Raw genomic sequence first — 20,642 nt, forward strand, 5'->3', positions numbered from 1 at the left:
CGTTTAGGGGTATGCGTACCCCTGTGTCCCCCCCAGAAAAAACACTGTGTGTACATATCAATTTGAGTTCATTTAACAGGTAGATTTGGAATGTAGAGATCTGTATTCCAGTGTTAATGACATCCATAGCTTCATACATTTGGAAAAATTCATACTTTTTTTTGCGCTTTGTCCCTGTGTAAAATGGGATTGAGTTCATCTGAGGATGTACACATTTGCGTCGGCAGGGGTTAATAAACTGAGGATTTGCCCCCTAACATGAAGCCTGCCCGCCCCCCAACATAAATCCTGGCTACGCCCATGGATGTACACAAGTTGCAAACAAACTTTTGCAAATAACAAAAGAATTTCTACCTATCGGTTCTCAGTTGCGGTCAGGCCTCAGAACCCAAGATCTTTCATATGCAACTGCTGAATGGGGGGGGGGGGGTAACCACCACCCTGTTTTGTCCACATTCTTATCAATAAGCCATATTCCATTTTACAAATGGAGAGATAGAAAATGCTGGTCTACTTTTATTTCCAGCCGCGGATAATATCTGGAAGGCACTAGGCGCAAACTGGGTGTGGGACTTGTTTCGTAGAACGCGCGCCCCTCATGAATATGGAAAACGCCAAGTATAAATATGTATGAGCTCCCTGTCAGTCTCTCCGCCGAGTTCCCTTCCACGCTCTTTCTCCCTCTCCTCCCGCCACCGGAAGTGCCCCGCCGGTCGGCGGATCGGGAACGGCCGAGAGCAACATGGCGGCTACGGCAGCAGCAGCGGCGGCGGCAGGAGGAGCCGCGGCAGCAGCCGTGTCACGAGCGCCGCCCGCTCGGCGGCCCGGCCTGGGCCTGGGGCTCGGCCGCCCTCCGCGCTCGGCGCCGCGCGGCCCCCGCGAGCGGCCGTCGAGCCCGTGGGAGCTGGTGAGGCCCTCGGTGACGGAGCTCTCGCGGGCCGTCAGGAGCAACATCCTGTGCACGGTGCCCGGCTGCGGCAAAGTGCTGCCCAACCCGCCGGCGCTGAGCATGCACCTCAGCAAGGCCCACGGCGTGCAGCAGCAGCAGCAGGTAAGTGGCGGCGGCGGCGCCCTCCCCTCTCCCGCTCTTCCGGGGACCCAGCGCCTTCCCTCTCCCTCCAGAGGCGCGCCAGAGAGAGGTTTCATTTCAGCCCCACTTTTTAGCATTCGGTTTCTTTATAAGCTTCCCAGGTACCAATGTACTACTGATGGGTAGCTATCAGAATTCAATTATTTTCATTGATGGCGGCTATCTGAATTCAAATGTTAATGTTAATAATCACTCCCTTCCAGCATCGGTTTGTTCACAACGTTCCCAAGTATTGGTGGGTAGCTGGCAAAATTCAATTATTAATTATAATATTCAGCCCCTCCTCATATCCCAGGCAATAATTATTAACTGTTAGCTATAGACAGTTATTAATAATAATCACAGCAACAAAAGCCCTTTTCCTATTCTACGCACCCCACCCCTTTTGGTTGATTTACCTCAGTTACTCCTTTCCCCTCCCTCCCTCCCCCAGCGGCATTCTTAATATCTTTTTAATGCTCTGTTGTTGTTGTGAGCCACCTTGAGCTCATTTTCTTTGCTTGAAAAGTGGTGTGCCAGTACAATGTTAAATCAAACCTCAGAGACTCCCTTTCCCACTCACAGTTACTTCTTAGCTTTATTTAAAGGTTTCAGGCATATCTAGCAAAGCTGCCAGGACGCCATACAACCATGATAATAAAATACATTTTTTTAAAAAAGCAAATGTTAGGGAGGGCCCATAGCTAAAGTGATGCACATCCTTTGCATGCAAAAAGCTCCAGGTTTAGTCTTGGGACAAGATTCAATTTCTGCTAGTTGTGGCAGATGATACTGGGCTGGATGAACCATTTGATCAGATTTGGTGTGAGGTAGCTTCCTAGTTGCTTATGCAGAAGATTCCTTGTTCAATACTGAGCACCTCCAGTTAAAAGGATCTTATTGGGAAATAATTCTCCTTGAGACCCAAGAGCTGCGGTCAGTCAGGATAGAAAATACTGAATTAGATAACCATTGGTGTAAGACTGGGAGTAGCCAACATGGTGCCCTCTAGACATTTTGGACTACAGCTGCCACCATCAGCCCCAGCCATCATGGCCAGTGATCAGATATTATGGGGGGATCATAGTCCATAACAACTGGTGGCCACCACATTGCCATTCCTGATCTAAGTCATATGAATGTGGTATATGAAAGTGCCATACTTTGTCCTTTGAGTCAGTATAATGGGCTGTATCCAAGGTTAGTTCTACTCAGAGAAGACCCATGGAAACCCAACCCACTGTAACATCATTTCATATGCTTTGAATGTAGAAGGTTTCAGGTTCAATCATCAGTATCTCCAAATGTTGGGAGTATAGTCAGACTATACTCAGCCTGAAATAAGTTAGTGAGGGTCTTATAGGGGGGAGGCAAAACACTGGGTTTATTGAAATCAAAGTTAGAGAGGTCTCATACACTCACAAACACTCTGTGATGGAGTGGGGTTTGTGGTGGAAGCTTTACACTGCAGAGATCTTGCCCCTCCCCAAATGGTTCTGTCCCTCTAATACCTTTTATCCCTCAATAACTTGATCATCTGAGCCTCTTCGTCTGTTCACTTAGTACTTCCCAAAATTCTCTAGTTCGTAACTTGGTGGATTGGCATCATAATTGCAAGTAACTTTGGCATTATCAGGATGTTTTCTGTTCTTCCTGGGGAAGACTGGGTACCAGCTATCCTTGGAATGTTATTTTCCTCTCATGCTTCTGGAATTTCTGTTAATCATAGGTTAGCCTGTGACTTCCAAGGACTGTGGCTCTTATTGTGGGTTCTTAACTCTGTAGCTTCATGATGATTCTGTAGAGGCAGAATTCTAATGCTTTGTTTATTTGTGATACTTAGCAGTTCAGCTCAGCTGCCATCCTACTTCCTTTCCTTTAGTAATTTTTCAGCAGAAAGTATCCATTCTAACCATTCATTCACAGAGTTGCAATACATACCGTAATTGGTAATCATCCACCACACATTCTGCTTGACCTAGAACAATGTGTAACATAAGTACAGTGGTACCTCGGGTTACGTACTTAATTCCGTTCTTAACCAGAAACTGTTCTTAACCTGAAGCACCACTTCAGCTAATGGGGCCTCCTGCTGCCGCCGCGCCACCGGAGCACGATTTCTGTTCTCATCCTGAAGCAAAGTTCTTAACCCGAGGTACTATTTCTGGGTTAGTCTGTAACCTGAAGCGTATGTAACCCGAGGTACCACTGTAAAGGGTTGTTTGAGTAACAGGGCTGGGGAAGACTTGCCTGTAATATTGGAGAACCACTGATCTTGCTCCCTCATAGTAAGCAGGTTTAGAACCAAAGCCCGAACTAGAAGTCTCAAGTGACTACATAATTTGAACTGGACCTTCCAGACACTTGCTGCTGCCACCACCTATTTAGCCCCATATGATGATATGTCTTTCTGCAAAAAGGAGACAAGTAGTGGCACCACTAAACTGTGACCCTCACCATAAGCATCTGACAAATCCCCTCACTATGATCCTCCTGTACACTCTCTCACACAAACATATTTACACACTAAAAAGCTTTTTCTGTAAGCAAATATGAGGAGGCGCCTCTTGAAGGGCCAAATTATAAACCCACCCTAAAATCTGTTTCTTAGGCTCTTATATAAATGTACTAGGTGCAGGTTAGGGTTTATTCAAACTCTCAGAATCCTTCTAATACTATGACCCACTGATACAAGTTGCAGCTTCATTTGGCCTTGTTGCATCCCTTCCTGATTCCTCACTCCAGCCAAACATCCTGCCCGCCAAGCTGTGCTGTTACTAAAATCAGGCAAGAGCATCCCCATTTAAAATATTTAGAAATCCCTTCCTAAGCTCTGAAACTGTACTTCATCTAAGCTTTCTAGGTTCAATGAACAGTATCCCCTCACCATCTACATTGCTTTATCGCAACCTATGTGCTCTTTCACTCCACAAATTCACTCTGTACAGTGGTACCTTGGTTCTCAAACTTAATCCATTCCGGAAGTCCGTTCCAAAACCAAAGTGCGCTTTCCCATAGAAAGTAATGCAAAATGGATTAATCCATTCCAGACTTTTAAAAACAACCCCTAAAACAGCAATTTAACATGAATTTTACTATCGTAACGATATCATTGATCCATAAAATGAAAGCAATAATCAATGTACTGCAGTCACACAACCAATCAATCAGTAGCTGAACTGGGTTCCACACTGTCACAAAATCAAAACAAAAAAGAGCTACAAAAATGCAAAATAAATAGCAAAAACAGACAGACCTCAGCATAACACTCAAAACGGAAGTGTGGCACTCAAAACGGAGCATGCTCAGCTTCCGAAAAAAATTCGCAAACCAGAACACTTCCTGCTGGGTTTGCAGTGTTTGGGTTCCAAGTTGTTTGAGTACCAAGATGTTGAGAACCAAGGTACCACTGTACTTTTCTTAAAATCTCTGAGTATGCCCCAGGTAAGGACAACTTCATAACCTTCTCAGACCTAGCCTGAAACCCTAGTAACCTAATCACTGTAGCTATGAAAGGCTCACTGTACTTAATTACAGATTCCTTCAGCTGCTCTGTGTATTTCAGGCTAAGCAAGGAAACCTCCTCTCACCAAAGCCAGAATCCCTACCGCTAATCTTTCTTTTCTCCCGTAACTTTCTCTTCTCTTGTGTTTATCTTGAAAATGAGCTTTGTGCCCGAGCCCATGGTGCTGTTTTCAAAATCCTGGTATTTAAGTGAAGTACTCACATCTTTGCTACTGCCTTTATGGTGGGGTTCCTGCTTCTGATCGTACTTTGTTGATAATATTATTTAAGTTTTAATCTCTTTCCAAATTTGAAATGTGACCTTTAATGGGAAGTGGCTGGCGGCTTCCTCCAAATCCCTTCCAGAAGTGCTTGATAAAACCTCTGGTGGGAAGCTGTAGCTATTTAGAGCAAAACGAGTGTTTATAAAACAGTGTCCTCCATCTTGCAGCCAGATACTTTGTTTGGAAAGTACTGACTTAATTAAGATTTTGAAGTAATGTGACAATAATATTGCAACCTGTCCTACTTGGACTCTTTGTGATCCCTCCTCATCCCTTTACATATCCCAGGGTGGCATATTGGCTTGTTGGGCTTTTACCTCAGAAATATCTTTTCAGACTTATTTTTGCTCCAACCAACAAAGAGTTTTCTCAAAATGGTATTCTATATTTTAGTGCCAATATTACAGTAGACAGTTAAGATACCTGATAGTGCTTTAGAACTATGAGTAAATGGAAATCTGTATACCCTTGTGAGTGAATTTTGAAGTGAGACTTGCATTGTATATGGGGAAACTGAGCTCTGTAAAATAAACAGGAAGACTCCAGTCAATGGGTCTGTGAGCCAGTTTTAAGTCACCACTCATTCATGGATCTCACTAGGTCACCTTGAGGCAGTCATTATTGTTCAGCCTAACTTACTTCATGTAGTAGTTGTGAAGATAAAATGGATGGGTGGAAGCCTAATATGAAAAATGTAATAAATAAATGCTGGCAGCTTTTTGTTGTTTTTAAAGATTCTTTTGCTTAAGGTTTGGAAATATTTTTCATTCCTAGGGATTTATATATGCTACCACTGCTGTTTATTAACAGAAGGGTAGGGAGGGCCTGAAGAGTAGAGAGAGTCTTCCTGCATTCTTCAGGACTGAATCGTTGCATTTCAGGTTTTAGCATCTCTAGGTTGTTCTCTCACACTTTCCCCACTCCTTTTTGAAAGGGAAGATAAAAAGAAGTTAGAGAAGAGGTTGGGCACCGATGATGAAACTTACATTCCAGCCAGTCTGAGCATGTATCTAATGCAGCTGGTTTGGAACGCCTTGGATTACGAATGCTTGGGTTCCTTAATGTATAAAGAGAATGCCACACTTTAAAAAGCCTTTAAAAGTTCTGCAGTCCAAATTTTACACCAAGAAAAGCTGTGTCTTTGTATTAATTGAACCACACCCATATACTTCTGCAATCAAACTATTTTGCAATGTTGGGCACTGAATCCCTGTCCCCAAACTACTGGAATTAAGCCCTATCTCAAAGCTACTGGAAATCCTACTGATTTCCTTCTGGCTTCTGAGATTTTAGGAGCCATATCCACACATATTTCAAGCAAATCTTTCCAACCAGAAGTGCCAGAAACTTTGCATTTTTAAACATAATATTATAGGAAATAATATGTTCATTATTCTGTGCTTTTGTCCATGCTTGCTCTGTATCACAGTATGCTCAAAAACCTGCTCAAGTTCAGCTATGGAGAGACTGGAGCAGTCAGTGGTTCCTTGATCTGGTTCATGGCTCTGACATCACAAGTCATTGGTATAGCACTAGTCTCCTTAGCTTCAGTTTGTTTTGAATTTAATATTACACTCTCTTGCGGTGAGATGTTTGGTTCTAAATCGTTTGGTCTAAAAGTTCAGCATAATGTTTTCTGCAAAATGTTTCTGTTTCCTAAGTGACAGTGATCACTCAATCATATCTTCTTGGTTTAACAAGCCCAGATGTGAATAAGCCTTGTGTCCACACACACCCTTCCCTCCTTCTTGGTGCCCCAAAATTAACCCCAGAATTCTTCATCTACTCTTATTACACTAGCACTAGGAAACTGGTTGTCTCAGGTTTGGAACATTTTCAAACCATGGTTTAAAATCCTGGGTGGTTTGGAACATTGTAACTATGTTACTGGGACCTATCATTAATTGAAAATTGCCTTGCTTCTCACAGCGTGCCAAGGAAAAAAGTGGCAGCATGAGGATAGCATACCCTCCAACATTTCTCTGATGAAAATAGGGACATTCCATTCCATAATGATAATTTTACTATTTATACCCCACACATCTTACTGGGTTGCCCCAGCCACTCTGGGCAGCTTCCAACATATATGAAAACATAATGAAACATTAAAAAAACCTTCCCTATACAGTATTGCCTTCAGACAGCTCAGGGGTTAGATAACTCCATACCCTCTAACATTTCTTCAGTGAAAACAGGAACATCCTAAGGAAAAGCAGGACATTCTGGGATCAAATCAGAAACCAGGATGGCTTCTCTAAATCAGAGCACATGGGATAGAGCACATGAGCAAAAGCCTTGTACATACCTCTGCTTATTTAGCCAGGATTGACCCAAACTGGGTTAGTGAATAATCAACTACCTATCACATAATCTAGGCAATTAGAGTGAGCTGGGATGTAAACTACCTAAAGTTTTTATTCCATATAGGGAATAACTGAAACATGTACAGAAGTTTCAAGTGGAGAATCTCTTCAGTATGCAGGCAGGCAAAATGCTGTATAAAGACAAGCTTTATTTGTATTCCAGATACTTCTGAACCCCAAACATTAGATACAATTTAAGAATATTCTTCTCCTACAGGATGGAAAAATAAATCCTGCAATAAGGAAAGACTTGAAAACGCCACAGAAATACTACTGCTGTCCTATTGAAGGTTGTCCTAGAGGACCAGAAAGGCCTTTTTCACAATTTTCTCTTGTACGACAGGTATGTATTCTAACTACACTATTCAATAAATAGAACAATATAATTTATATGGAACATCTTATTCAAGAGCCATGCATCTTTCTGAATTGCAAGATTTCTGTGTAAATGTATACCATTATAAGAGAAGCTTCATATGAATGTCATTTCATATTGTCAGTTGTCTGTTGTTTATGGGATCAGTGTGTTGGGAAAGAGCTCTCATGGAACTAGGGAGCCTGCAGCATCATTGCACAGGTTTTATACATACTACTCTTTTGTTAGAAAATTAAACTTATTAAATGTGCTGAGATATGCCTTCAGTAGCTGAAAATGAAAGGAACAAATTGGAGGGTAATTTTACTGTAGAGCTCTGACTAGTTAATTCAATTACTCCTTTAACTCTCTGTAATATGCCCTCTTTTCAACAGAAGTACATAACTGTAAAATTTACAATGGGCCTGTGTAGATTATTGAGAACCTTAACTGCAAACTTCATGCAGGTTGCATGTCAGAGGTCTGGATCTTCTAAGAAATGCATTATCTGATTCTTAATAACTTTCGAAAGAGTGGAATTGTTAAAATCAGTTGTAGTATTTATTGAGTTGAGGTGCAGCCAGATAGTGCATATGGACTTTCATTCCCATGTTTTAACCATTTTCAGGAATTCAAGAAAAATCTTGAACCCCCTCTATCAACTCCAGTCAGTCATTTAAAAATGCATGAAAATGCATCAAAAATTATGGAAAATTCAGTTGTTGACAGCATGCTTAAAAGTGCCTTGTCTTGCATAGACAAGGCTGGAACTTGAACAGCTTTGTGTCTCAAACATAGTACCACTTTCTTTTGTTTGGGAAGGACCATCGCTCAGTGACAGAGCACTGGCATCTCCAGGTAGGGCTCAGAAAAAAGCCCAGTCTGAAATCCTGAAGCCGCTGCCAGTCAGTGTAGACAATACTGAACTAGATGAACCAGTGCTGTCCAAGGCAGTTTCCTATAACTTACCTAACTTTTGTTTTTATATTTCAGCATTTTATGAAAATGCATGCTGAAAAGAAGCATAAATGTGATAAATGCAGCAATTCCTATGGCACCATATGGGATCTGAAGCGACATAGTGAGGACTGTGGCAAGTCTTTCCAGTGTACTTGTGGATGCCCCTATGCTAGCAGGACAGCATTATTGTCTCATATTTATAGGACACAGCATGAGATCCCTGTTGAACATAGGTAAGGGCAACATTTTTCCTTTGTTAACTGTTTCATATATGTGCACATATATTTGCCTTAAAACATTGGAAGGGGGAGGAGTTCTAACACCATTCTGTGAAGATCACTGCCACTGACAGCTTCCCTTATCTTACCAACATATTTTTTTTAAGGATAACTGAAGAGGCATGGATTTTTCCAGGCTTTTATACAATCAATTATTATCCAACATGCTGCCACCAGTAAAAGTGATTCTGTTTGAACTATCTAAGAATTCAGAATGCATTTCCATTCAATGTGGGGAGGCGGGGTGACTACTGCTTTTGAAGTCCTTTATCAAAATGCAGTATTATAGACTGTGTGGAATTGCAGTGCAAGTTTTACTTTTAGGTCAGCATTGTTGGCTGCTAAACTGCTGTAAGATTATTCTTTGGTTGAATAGCCTAGGCACAGAGTTTAACTGTAACTCTGACTTATTTACCCAGCAATGCAGTTTTATGCTTAACATTACCATAATTCAGTGTGTTACTGTTTTGATTTCTCTAAGTATGCTTTCAAGGCAAACAATTCACATTATTCTAAATTATGTTATAGAAATGGTAAAAGTGGTGGGGTGGGAAAGATTTGGAGGAAATGAAGGAGCATGTGCTACAGCTGTACCTAGTCAAAGATTTTGTAATATTTACAGGGATCCACCAAGTAAGAAAAGGAAAATTGAAACCTCTGTATCCAATCAGTTGGTGGGAGAAAAACTTAAAGGAGCTTCTGCCAGTGTCCAGACCAGATGTACTAGCACTAAAGACTTGGAGACCTCTGAGATGAAGCCAGCAGCTTCCTTTGAAGATTCTAGCTGTTCCTATACTACTAAGCAAACACAAACGCAGCCAAAAAATTCACCAAAGTTGCTTCTGCCAAAGCCAAAAGTGGCTTTGGTTAAACTCCCTGTAATGCAGCTTACTCAATTGCCTATCTTTGTATCAGCACCAGACTCTTCTGTCAAACCCGTTGTAGTTGCCGTTGATGACAAAGGCTCTGTTATGAGTACTGTTCACTTAATGCCTCTGCCGGTAGGATTTATGATACCAGGACTGGAGGCTGAAACACTTGCATTTAAAAGCACCTTCCCCCTTTCAAAAACCAAAAATGCTGGCAGTGTTGAGCCAGTCAGCACAGGTATCCAGGTCAATTTGGGTAAAGGGGCATCAGATAATACAATCCAAGATCTGGAAACCATATGCTACAAGAACGGGATTTGTTCAACAAATGTGCAGACGGACTTATCTTATATTTCGCAGAACTTTGTGACATCTGCAGCCTGGACTCCTGATTCATCGGTGTCCTCTTGTTCTCAAACAGACCTGACATTCAGCTCTCAGGTTTTGTTGCCAATTAATGTGCAGACACAGACACTGTTACCCAGTTCAAAGTTGACTTCTTCCATAGCTGCTCAGACAGATGCACTTGCACAGGCTTGCTTTCAGTCATGTGGAATTTCTCGGGAGACTCAGACCAATAGGTCGCAGAAAGATATTGATGGGAGAGTACAAATGGACCAGGCTGTAATGTGCAATGACATTTTTGACAGTGTTAGTTCATCATTCAGTGATTCAACCACAGTGGGACTTCCAGGCAGCAACTTAATGGCTGCAGGCCTGGGTCAAAGTCTGCTACAAAGAGGAAGCTGCAAATCTTTGAGTCCAGACACTAAGTGTGAGCCAGTTATCAGCTTCAGTGCACAAAATAATATTCTCCCACAGCAGGTTATGACAGATAATCAGACCCAGACAATGGAGTTACTGAACGATCTTGAAACTATTTTTTCGAATAACACAGCGGGTCAGTCATTGGATAACCGTAGTCTTTTGACTGACACTAGCTCGCATGCTGGCACACCCTTGCCTTCTGGCCCTACGCAGAACGCAGGAATTGATTTTGACATTGAGGATTTCTTCACAGCCTCCAATATCCAGACACAGACAGAAGAGACCCAGCTGAACTCTGAGCCAGTCTTGGAGTTGCTAGATATTGAAACCCAGACAGATTTATTTTCAGATAATGCCACCCAGTCCTATAGCTGCAGGGGTAATCCCAATTTCTTAGGTTTGGAGATGTTTGACACACAGACCCAGACAGACTTAAATTTCTTTTTAGACAGCCCCTATTTGCCTTTGGGGAGCATCTTGAAACAGTCTACCTTCTCTATGAGCACAGACTCATCTGATACAGAAACACAGACAGAAGTGCATTTTCCTGCAAAAAATTCCTCTAACCAAATGGCAGAAAGCAAAGTCCAGCTGAATAGTGCTGAAACACAGACCATGGATAGCTGCTTTGAAACCCTTGGCAGTTTATTTCTTACTAGCAATGAGACTCAGACTGCTATGGATGACTTTTTGTTGGCTGACTTGGCCTGGAATACAATGGAGTCCCAGTTCAGTTCAGTCGAAACACAGACTTGTGCAGAATTGTGTTCTCTGTTTCAGGGTCCTGATAAATCAAACCATTGAGTGCTGTTCTCAAACTCTCTTTTCTTTGAGGATTAATTTATGTGTGGGTAGGAGAAACTGACATTCAAGTCACCTCCACTGAATGTAATTGACCACATATGGTTGGTTTACAAACTGTGTCCTACTATAAGGTACTTTAACTGTTTTGTGTTTACTAATATGAATCCTGTGTGCATATGTTCACTGCTGTGTGTTTGTGTATGTTTGAACACTTCATAACTGGTAGTAATCTTGTGTCTGCCCTCTGCTATGCTGAGTTACATTTTTTAAAAAAACTCTTTTAAGTTCCAAACTCATAGCTGTTAGTAATACCTGTCCTCAGATCTTGACTATTAACGCAGCAGTCCTGTACTTGGGAAGAAGTCCACTAAACAGAGTGGAGTTCTTGAGTAATCAAACATGGAATTGTGCTGTAGGTGTTTGTTTTTTAATGGACCAAAACCTAGTTTTCTTTAAATTCTGGCTCATTCCCCAAATCCTGAAAATGGAGCTCTTCTCTTTTTTCTTCTTGTTTTTGGAGTTCATCGTTGCAATTCAGCTCTACAGGGGTTACATCATGGTTGTGCCCAAGAATTCCTACAGATTCACGCTTCCGCATGTTGCTGTGACATAGGCTAACAATTTGGCAGGAATGTGCCCTACATACTTGCAGCAGCTTGTTGCTTGCTAGAAAACCAACCAAAGTACAGAACAAGTTTTCTTTCTTTCTTTCTTTCTCTCTCTCTCTCTCTGTCTCTCTCTCTCTCTCTCTCTCTCTCTTTCTATCTCTCTCTCTCTCTGTGTGTCTCATCTGGCTTCTAATCCATATAAATTTAGTAAGACTTCATACTTGCGACTGTGGGTAGGTGGACAACTGAATATTGACATCACCATGCTAAGAAAAATGTGCAGCAGTACACTTTGGATTCTGTACAGCTAAGCTATACTCAAACTAGGATTACTGAAATTAATCTAATTTAGCCATGTCCATTAATTTTGGTTGGTCTGCTCAGTGTATGACTAATGTTGAATACAACCCAACATGTTTAGCATGGGTAAATCCTTGTTGATCATGGATTCAGTTTTCTTGAAACAATGTTAGTAGCCTGTAAGACGTTTAGTTTCTGAACAGTCTTACCAAATTCTAGCAGACAGTTTGGAATTAAGCTCAATGGTTTGCAAAAATCTATATTAAGTAAGGAAAAGAAAGGAAGGCACCAATGCAGAAATGAGAGATATATACACTTGGATATATGTTATTTAATTCAGTGTATTTTGTGTCAGCAACTCTTCAGAGCTGCTGGTTTTCATTGCCTCTGAAAAGGGATTATTGACTAAAATTTCCAATGTACCTTTTTTCTTTTTAATCTGTCCTAAGATCTTATGTCAAACAATCACTTTGGAAACATAGCTGCAAGGCAAACTATGAGAAAGCAATGAGTTCCTATCTGCTCAGGACAAGATTACTAGGAAGCTCTTCTACCAAGTGATAAAGGAAATTGTTCATCAAAGTAGCAGATGGCATGTGTTCAACTACAGCTTTTACCTGCTGTTGGACATAAAGTTCTGTTTGTGATTGAATTCTTTAAATTCATGTTGAGCCCTCAGCTCCTCCAAGAACAACTTATCTTTCAAAGAGCAAAAAAACTTAGGGCTAGGATGGAGGATCTGTGGCCTTCCAGATGTTCCTGGGCTACAACTGTTATCATCCCTGACAATTGTCCCTACTGGCTGAGGCTGATGGGAGTTGGGAGTTCAGCAGCATCTGGAGAGCACCATGTTCAGTGGTAGGGCCTGTTGTTGTCTTTGTATAGTGCTGCTAATGGTCTGTCAGCATAGACCCATCACTTCCACACTGATTTTGTGTCTTACCGTCTCTTACCCAGCATACTCTGTGCAAAGTCTAAAGTGTTAGCAACTGCTCAGTGTTATCTGTTGATGTTCTTCAGAAACTTCTATTTCCATTTTTTGTTTATTGAAGAGAATATCCTACACTGGATATTTGCAATCTTCATTAATTGTATGCAGGGTTTATTTCTTCTCTCTCCAAGCATTTATTCTGCAGAATTGAGCATCTATTTCCCAATGAGCCTTGGATAAGCATTTGGAAGAAGAACTCTCAACTGGGTCCTGTACGTACATAACACTTTGGTATGCACCAGCTGAATGCTTCAGCCAAAGAGTGGCAAACAGCTTCAAGGTTGATGCAGGTTACACACTGTTCTTCAATCAATCTCTAGATTGATGCTGTTTAACAAGCGATGAAGCTGAAATGATGCAGTTTGGTCAGAGTCCCAGGCAGCAGTGAAGTAATGACATCACTAGGGTGCACTCTTTATGTATCATGCAAGTTGTTTTGATCTAAGGTCAATTGCCAGTCAGGAGTGGTACTGTTATTCCTCCATGGTCACATGAATTATTTATTATTATTTATTATTTGATTTATTACTTGCCCTTCCACCATAAGATCCCAGGTTGGTTCACAACAATGTAAAATACATTAAAAAGATAGCACTCCAGAGATTTAACTATACTCTTGTAGGGATGCAACTAAAAAGTCCCTTATCCCACTGAAGCTTAGTGCTCTCCTAGTGCTTCCAGTGCAAAGCTAGTGTCATCCGGCTTGCTGTGGTGTACAGCTTGGTACTTGCAGTTCAGAATGTAGTAGCCTAGGTGCACTTTTGATTAAAGTGTCCACGGGCACCTTGAAGTGGGTTTGAATTGTTGATGCGTATCTGTGGTCAGGGTGTTCAGGCACTAATATGAGTATGTATATTAAGCTTTTCCACAAGCAAAACAGGCAGCTGTTCTGGGTCCCCCACACCTTAATCAAAGTACCACTAATGCAGTGGAGATCATGTTGGTATATAATCGCCTTCTTAAGTTGATGTGATTGTCTTTAAGCAGCTACTTATAGATGTGTAGTGCCAGTGCCAATAGTGCAGATTGACCTTTGGGCTCTATTCTGTTACTGGTATCTTATCCTACATAGGGTGCTTATGCAATAGCTCGCCTTGAACTGCTGCTGTGACTAAATCAATCCATGGATTTCTGCTTGTGGGGGAAGAAATGTTCCACACTCCTTGGACTCATAGAAGAAGACTTAAAAGCCATCCAGGAATGGCAGATCTCCTGCATGCCCTACCTTTGGCTATCTTCTTTCTTTAGTAGGAGATTCCAAGAATATATTTGCTATAAGAGAGAAAATATTGACTCAGCCTAGTCATATTTGCAGAAAAGACCTGGTGTCTGAACACCTTTCGCGTTCCTGGCATCCTTTTAAAGGAGATTTTGAGCCTGTCTTCAAAATGAATCTTGTAACATTTTGTTCTTTGTTTCTATTGATTGTTCTCCCCCCCCCCCCCATTTCATCAGAATGATTGAACCAGAATGTTGCTCAGTTTGCAACTGTCTGCACACAATCCTTGTATTTGATTAATATAAGTTAATTAAAGGGAGTTTGGTGCATAAGCTACATCTTCTGCCTTTGGTTTTCCAATTCCATAGTATTTTCTAGCGATCGGGGTAACCTAGCTGCTAATGAGGGAGCAGTAAACAGATTTGAATTTTTAAAGAATTGGTTTATATACAAGTGTTTAGCATGATTGTCATGACCTAGACACAGAGGGCCCACTTGCATGACACAATAGCTACAGGAAGGTAAGTTTCTGTCAACGTGAACCAGCTGACCTGAATAGAGGTTGATACCACATATCCTCCTTCTGAGCTGGAGATTATCCCTTGTTAGATCTAAACCACCCAGCCCTCCACAACCTATCAAACTCAGCATGTTGTCAAAAGCAAACTAAGAATGTCCTGCTCAGCTTCTACATATTAATCTTCTACTTCATAGAAGGTGAAAGATGGTAATATACATACTGATATCTTAGTGTTTGTGTGACTAGCCCTGATTGCTATAGTACTAAGAAACAAGAAATGCCTTTCTCTCAGTCTGATGGACACTGATATATACAGGCATGATCTTCCTTACAATCCCAAGTATAATACAGCATGCATGGTGCATATAGTCAGCTGACATTTACATCAGCTCTAACTTGAGTCCTGTCTTCTATAGGGAAAGACTCATCCTTGAAATTCTTCACTTTTTCTTCAGTTAAGGGTTAAAATTAACTTGAACTACAACCATATTTGTTTTTCGGCAATGATAATAAGGCAAGTACTACAAGTTACTACCCATCTCAGGCAAGCAACAAGAAACTTTGGCAAGCTGTTCCTCCCAGGGTTTGGTTGCTTCCTTTCTCATGCCTGCTTCTAGAGGGCTATCTTAGTTGTCTTTTTTGAGCATCTGAAAACAGGGCCTAACACTCACTGTACTGGGTGAGTTGTTTAGTATCATTTTAGAAAGTAAAATAACTCGTTCACAATCACTGTACAGTAGCCTTTGCCAACCTGGTGCCTTCCAGATGTTCCCATAAGCCCTAGCCAACACAGCCAGGTTGGCAAAGGCAGCGTTAGAGGTTACCTGTGGCAGTAGATGCACCCAGGATGCCTGTCATTGTAGCTGGTTCGAGATGGATGAAAGAGTAAAAGAGGATGAGCATGCAGGAAATAGACAACCACCTCTTGTTTGCAAAGCTTATATTAACTTTTAAAGGAACATTCTTGAATATCATTTTGCACCACGAAATAGCACTAGTCTGCTTAATGGATATTTCTAAACTTGAAAACAAAAAACCTGAGTTGCAGAGCTTAGTGTGATGTCTTACTCTTGCTGGATCAAAGTATGGTATTTCATTTCATTATGCTTGCTAATTTTCAAGAAAAATTCTAGGTGTGCATACATACACACACATGCTTCACATCTGGCTGCAGATTGAGATAGCGTACACAGACACTGGAAATGAAACTCTGTGAGCCTCTGCATGCTTTATGGGGATTTGGGTTTTTGGAGGTTGGGGACTTGTTTCTGACTAAATGTAGGATTGCACTGTGAATAATGTGTCTAGGCTGTGTATGGGCTGCAGATGGGAACACGTATGCTTGATTACACCTCAACCCCCCTGCAATTTTTTTTTAAATTCCCTAATACCTAGTTTTCCATATAGAAAATAAGAGGGAATCCTTTTGTATGGAGGAGTATTCAATAATGTGAGCCCCCACCTGCAGCCTAAGCATGGGTATACCATGTCAGAAGCAATACCGTGTCATTGAACAATACCAGTGAACTAAGGGGTTTTGTCCACTGCAAGTTGCCTGAAATGTGAAAAGGAGTCAATACACACAGTTTATCTATTAAAGGGACAAGGGTTGTATCAGAACCTTGGCATGTAGATGAAAAATCTGAATTACACCGTATTAAATTCCAGCATCGATCATGTATATCATTGAACATTTTCTGTATCCAATTCTTGCACTTTATGGAGTTTTTGCAAGGAAACAATACAGTGCTGCTGTTTCCTAGCCTCAAGAGAATGACTTCCATTTCATCACTGAGTGGATAGGGAGCCGATGGGCTGGAGGAATCCTGAATAAAAATGGAACTGTGGCCTGTTACCTTTAAGAGGAGGTTGTCATATGATTAGAGTTTTAATATCTGGCTGGATATGGGTAAGTGAAAGAAAATCTCATTCTCGTTTGCAGCTGCAATTTTCACTACACCCTCCTTTCTGTCATGTTTAGGGACAGAGTAGTCCTCTTTTTCTAGGGGTTTCCTCCCTCTCATTTGTGCTCACTTTGTTAAAGATCAAATTTATCTACCACAGTTAAATCTGTTATTCTTTATGGAGCCACAAGCCGCCTTTTTCTCCTCCGATTCATACGTATTCTCTTCAGGCAGCTAATCAAGATGAAATGCCAAAGAGCACATTAATCTTACACGTGCATGCAATGACAATTTAGACCAACATGCAAGTGCACAGTTTCCTCTGCTTTCAGACAGTAAAATGGTAGAACTGCCTCTTCTCTGTCCATTAGGTGTTTGCACACACAACTGCATGCATAGAATTGTAAATACTGTGAGCTTTAAATAAATAAACTCTCTGTCTTGAATAAAACTGTTCAGGCTAAGGGCCTACCTGTATATATAATGAAACACATTTATGTCACAAAGATGAACAAATAAATGTCTTTCTGCCTTAACTCACCAGTTCTTTTCCCCTGCCTCTTTTGTTTTACACTAAATGGTTACTTGAACTCTTTGCCATTTCATTCCTCTATTGAAAAGAAATAGTTAGGTCTAGAAAGTGGATTATACTGTGAAATGGAAACGCAATGTCACACTTTTCACTAGCCCCTGTCAAATTGCTGTAGTGCAATAGCCTTTGACTGTGTGGATGGAGATAGCATTTCTTTTTTATTCCTTGCCTTAAAACCAAAGTAGTGATAAAGGGTATGGTTTTGTCCTGATGCAAGGGGTTTGCAAATGATGGGGAGTGACTGCAGGAGATGTAGCCATCCTGGCATTCTTTTCCCAGGGCTATGCAAGCGTGGCTATGGTTTAATATGGGGTGGCCAACAGTTCTGAATGCAGGGGCTGCATTCCGTGGGGGAAAGGTGGTCAGAGGCCGCATAACGGCAGTAGGCAAGGCTGGAGCCAACGGATAGCCCACCCCTTTTTCTTCACAGCTTTTCCCCATTTCATCAACCATTCCTCCTCACATAAGCCAACCCCTTCCATCCTTACACACAACAGACATGCTTCCATCCTCCATCCAGTCTCAAACACACACATACACAAACCCTCTCATACCAGCTATTCTTCCTCTCTTCCATTCTGTTTTTCTGTTCATTTCTCTGTCATTCATATTATTTTATCACTTAGTTGCTATTTTTGCCTCCCTCTCCATCTACTCTACTTTCCCCTCACCTGTGCTATGCCCCTCCACCTCTGCATCCACAACCCCATCCATGCACTCAAAAGTAAATGAAAGGCTTGCTGTATACAGGCTCCAAAGCTCCCTCAGCACTTCCTCCTTGTAACTGGGATCCCGTGCTTCACCACCTTGATCCTTCCCTGATCACAAGGGGGCCACGATAGGCAGGGATGCTAGCTGCTGTGTCTGGGGCTGACCCCCACATAACTTTTCTGTCTCCAGCAGCAGCAAGAGCCAATCTGGAGAGTGTAGGGTCTACAAGGGCACTCTGAAGGAGTGCCTTAGCCTCTGTGCCTTCACCACACGTGTACAAATGCCTGCTTGAAGCTGTTTTGTTCAGTGGGGCTATGGTATTGGGGTGGGCATCAAAAAAAGGTGGAGATCCACATCAAGCTCACATCTGTGTCTTAAGACAGCAAGGAAGTAATCCCTCTCTTATTCATCCCCCTCCCCCCCCCCAAGACCTTCAAAGCAGCTTCAAATGTTGGAAGGGATGGCAAGGGACTGGTACATTTGCCCACAGGTGGCAGTCATGTTCTTTGTCAGAGGCATTTGGGGGTAAGAATTTTTTCCAAAAAAAAATAACAATATGACCAAAGAGAACATTTCAAAGACTGACTCCTCTATGTGTAATTCTGGCTATTTCACCAAACTACTTAATAGTCTACACTAAAATAAAAAGGTCTTTATTTTAGCCTCTTTATTGGCAGCAAAAACAGTAATTAAAGGTAAAGGTACCCCTGCCCGTACGGGCCAGTCTTGCCAGACTCACATTAAAAAGTTCTGCAGACTCCTCTGTGAAGCCTTGGGGTTCATCCACACTTTTGTTTGTGCCACACCTAGATAGCTCAGGTCCAAGTGGCTTCCCCCTTGCCATGCTCGCGTTCAAGGGGAAACCAGCTCTTTAGCTTGGAACAAATGGCAATCTGGGGGAAACCCAAATTGCTGTTTGCTCCGAGTGATGAGGAGTGGGTTTTCACTGGGGGAAAGCAGCAGGACAAGAGGAAGTGTGGATAAGCCCTGTGTTTCAGAGCGCCATTTATTAAAGGACAAGCACCAAACCCATGAAGGTTCTTAGAGGTCATGTAAAAGGAAAAGGCTACTCATTTTAATGTCCGGTTATCATACCTCTTAGAACTAAGCCTCCAAATAATTATAAGATTTTGCTGCCATGCTAAGAGAATAATTATAGTTTGAAGGCTGTACTTGATGTATCCTAACTTAATTGGTGATTTTTTTAAAAAAAGTTTGTGGACTATATTTAGCCCATGTTTACTGTAAAGGAAAATTCCACATTATAAGAATATTATTTTTAAAGTCTATAAAATGCAGTAGGCATTGAGCAGGGAGGGCTTTTTACTCATCAGTAGGAAGGAAGTTCTTCTGCATCTCTGATAGGCACAACTGGCACAACTATAAAGGTAAAGGTACCCCTGCCCGTACGGGCCAGTCTTGACAGACTCTAGGGTTGTGCTCCCATCTCACTCTATAGGCCGGGGGCCAGCGCTGTCCGGAGACACTTCCGGGTCACGTGGCCAGCGTGACATCGCTGCTCTGGCGAGCCAGAGCCGCACATGGAAACGGCGTTTACCTTCCCGCTAGTAAGCGGTCCCTATTTATCTACTTGCACCCGGGGGTGCTTTCGAACTGCTAGGTTGGCAGGCGCTGGGACCGAGCAACGGGAGCGCACCCCGCCGCGGGGATTCGAACCACCGACCTTTTGATCGGCAAGCCCTAGGCGCTGAGGCTTTTACCCACAGCGCCACCCGCGTCCCTGGCACAACTATACTGCCACACAATTGACCTATGTTTTGGGGTGAGGAGGGAAATAATTATTCCACTATAAGATTTTTAAAAAACAAACAAACACAAGAGTTGGGGAATAACTCTTCTAACTGAAGAATCACGGATTAATAGATTAGATTTTCATAACCAGCCAGAGTTCTAATGCTAAGGCTCCCTATTCTCAGCAAATTAGTTTTAGGGTATAAGCTGACAATCAAAATATCATTGCCCCAGTGTTGCAAAAAAAGTATTTTGGATTGTGCTTGATTGCAATTCTAATCTGCAACCTTACAGCACTAATATTCAGTGCCCTGTCTACAGTCTTAATATATTGCATTTTTATTTAATAATAATAATATATTGTAACATCAAAATTTGCAATATTTAAAACACAGCAAATTCAATGGTTCCCCCCATAAACCTGTGAAAACTACCTGTAAATAGGTTTCTTTCTCCCCCATAACCTAAAAGGGGCTACCACTGAAAGGGGCAGTTGGGAAGGCCAGGTGCGCCAACCAAAAACCACCCATGGTGCTTTGGGGCTCCAGATATTGGGAGAAAGAATGACCACCTTAATATATAGTCATTCTGAATTATAGTAAACTACTAGAACCAAAATAGCCTCAGAAACCAAGAGTACCCCTTAAGTCCCAGGTCTTTGGCCTCACTGGTTTGAAATTAGTCACTGCCAATTAATTGAGATGATCAGTCCTGTTGAGTTAAAGCTCCCTCATTATTAATGTAATTGCCCTTGCTACTGTCACAATTTTACAAGGGCAGCACAAACCATG

The 20,642-nt window shown here is 41.8% G+C and overlaps 1 protein-coding gene across 2 annotated transcripts; it reads left to right on the forward strand.

Moving 5' to 3' along the window:
• Positions 1 to 160: 160 nt before the first annotated feature.
• On the forward strand, positions 161 to 17,336 carry ATMIN (ATM interactor). Of its 2 annotated transcripts, none has more exons than XM_028739609.2 (4): positions 161 to 1,051; positions 7,438 to 7,563; positions 8,569 to 8,768; positions 9,436 to 17,336. In XM_028739609.2, the coding sequence occupies exons 1-4, from the start codon at positions 743 to 745 to the stop codon at positions 11,252 to 11,254; spliced, it is 2,454 nt and encodes an 817-aa protein (XP_028595442.2). In that variant the 5' UTR covers positions 161 to 742; the 3' UTR covers positions 11,255 to 17,336. The 2 variants fall into 2 exon arrangements, with proteins under 2 accessions (XP_028595442.2, XP_077787855.1); XM_077931729.1 differs by having other exon boundaries at positions 161 to 1,045; positions 7,435 to 7,563.
• Positions 17,337 to 20,642: the final 3,306 nt, after the last annotated feature.

Source organism: Podarcis muralis, chromosome 7 (assembly GCF_964188315.1).
Source record: "Podarcis muralis chromosome 7, rPodMur119.hap1.1, whole genome shotgun sequence".
Taxonomy (NCBI): domain Eukaryota; kingdom Metazoa; phylum Chordata; class Lepidosauria; order Squamata; family Lacertidae; genus Podarcis; species Podarcis muralis.

Coding starts and splice junctions, on each gene's coding strand:
- ATMIN (XM_028739609.2), top strand. CDS start 743: ATGGCGGCTACGGCAGCAGCAGCGGCGGCGGCAGGAGGAGCCGCGGCA. Junction 1,052..7,437: donor GCGTGCAGCAGCAGCAGCAG/GTAAGTGGCGGC, acceptor CTTCTCCTACAG/GATGGAAAAATAAATCCTGC. Junction 7,564..8,568: donor AATTTTCTCTTGTACGACAG/GTATGTATTCTA, acceptor TTTATATTTCAG/CATTTTATGAAAATGCATGC.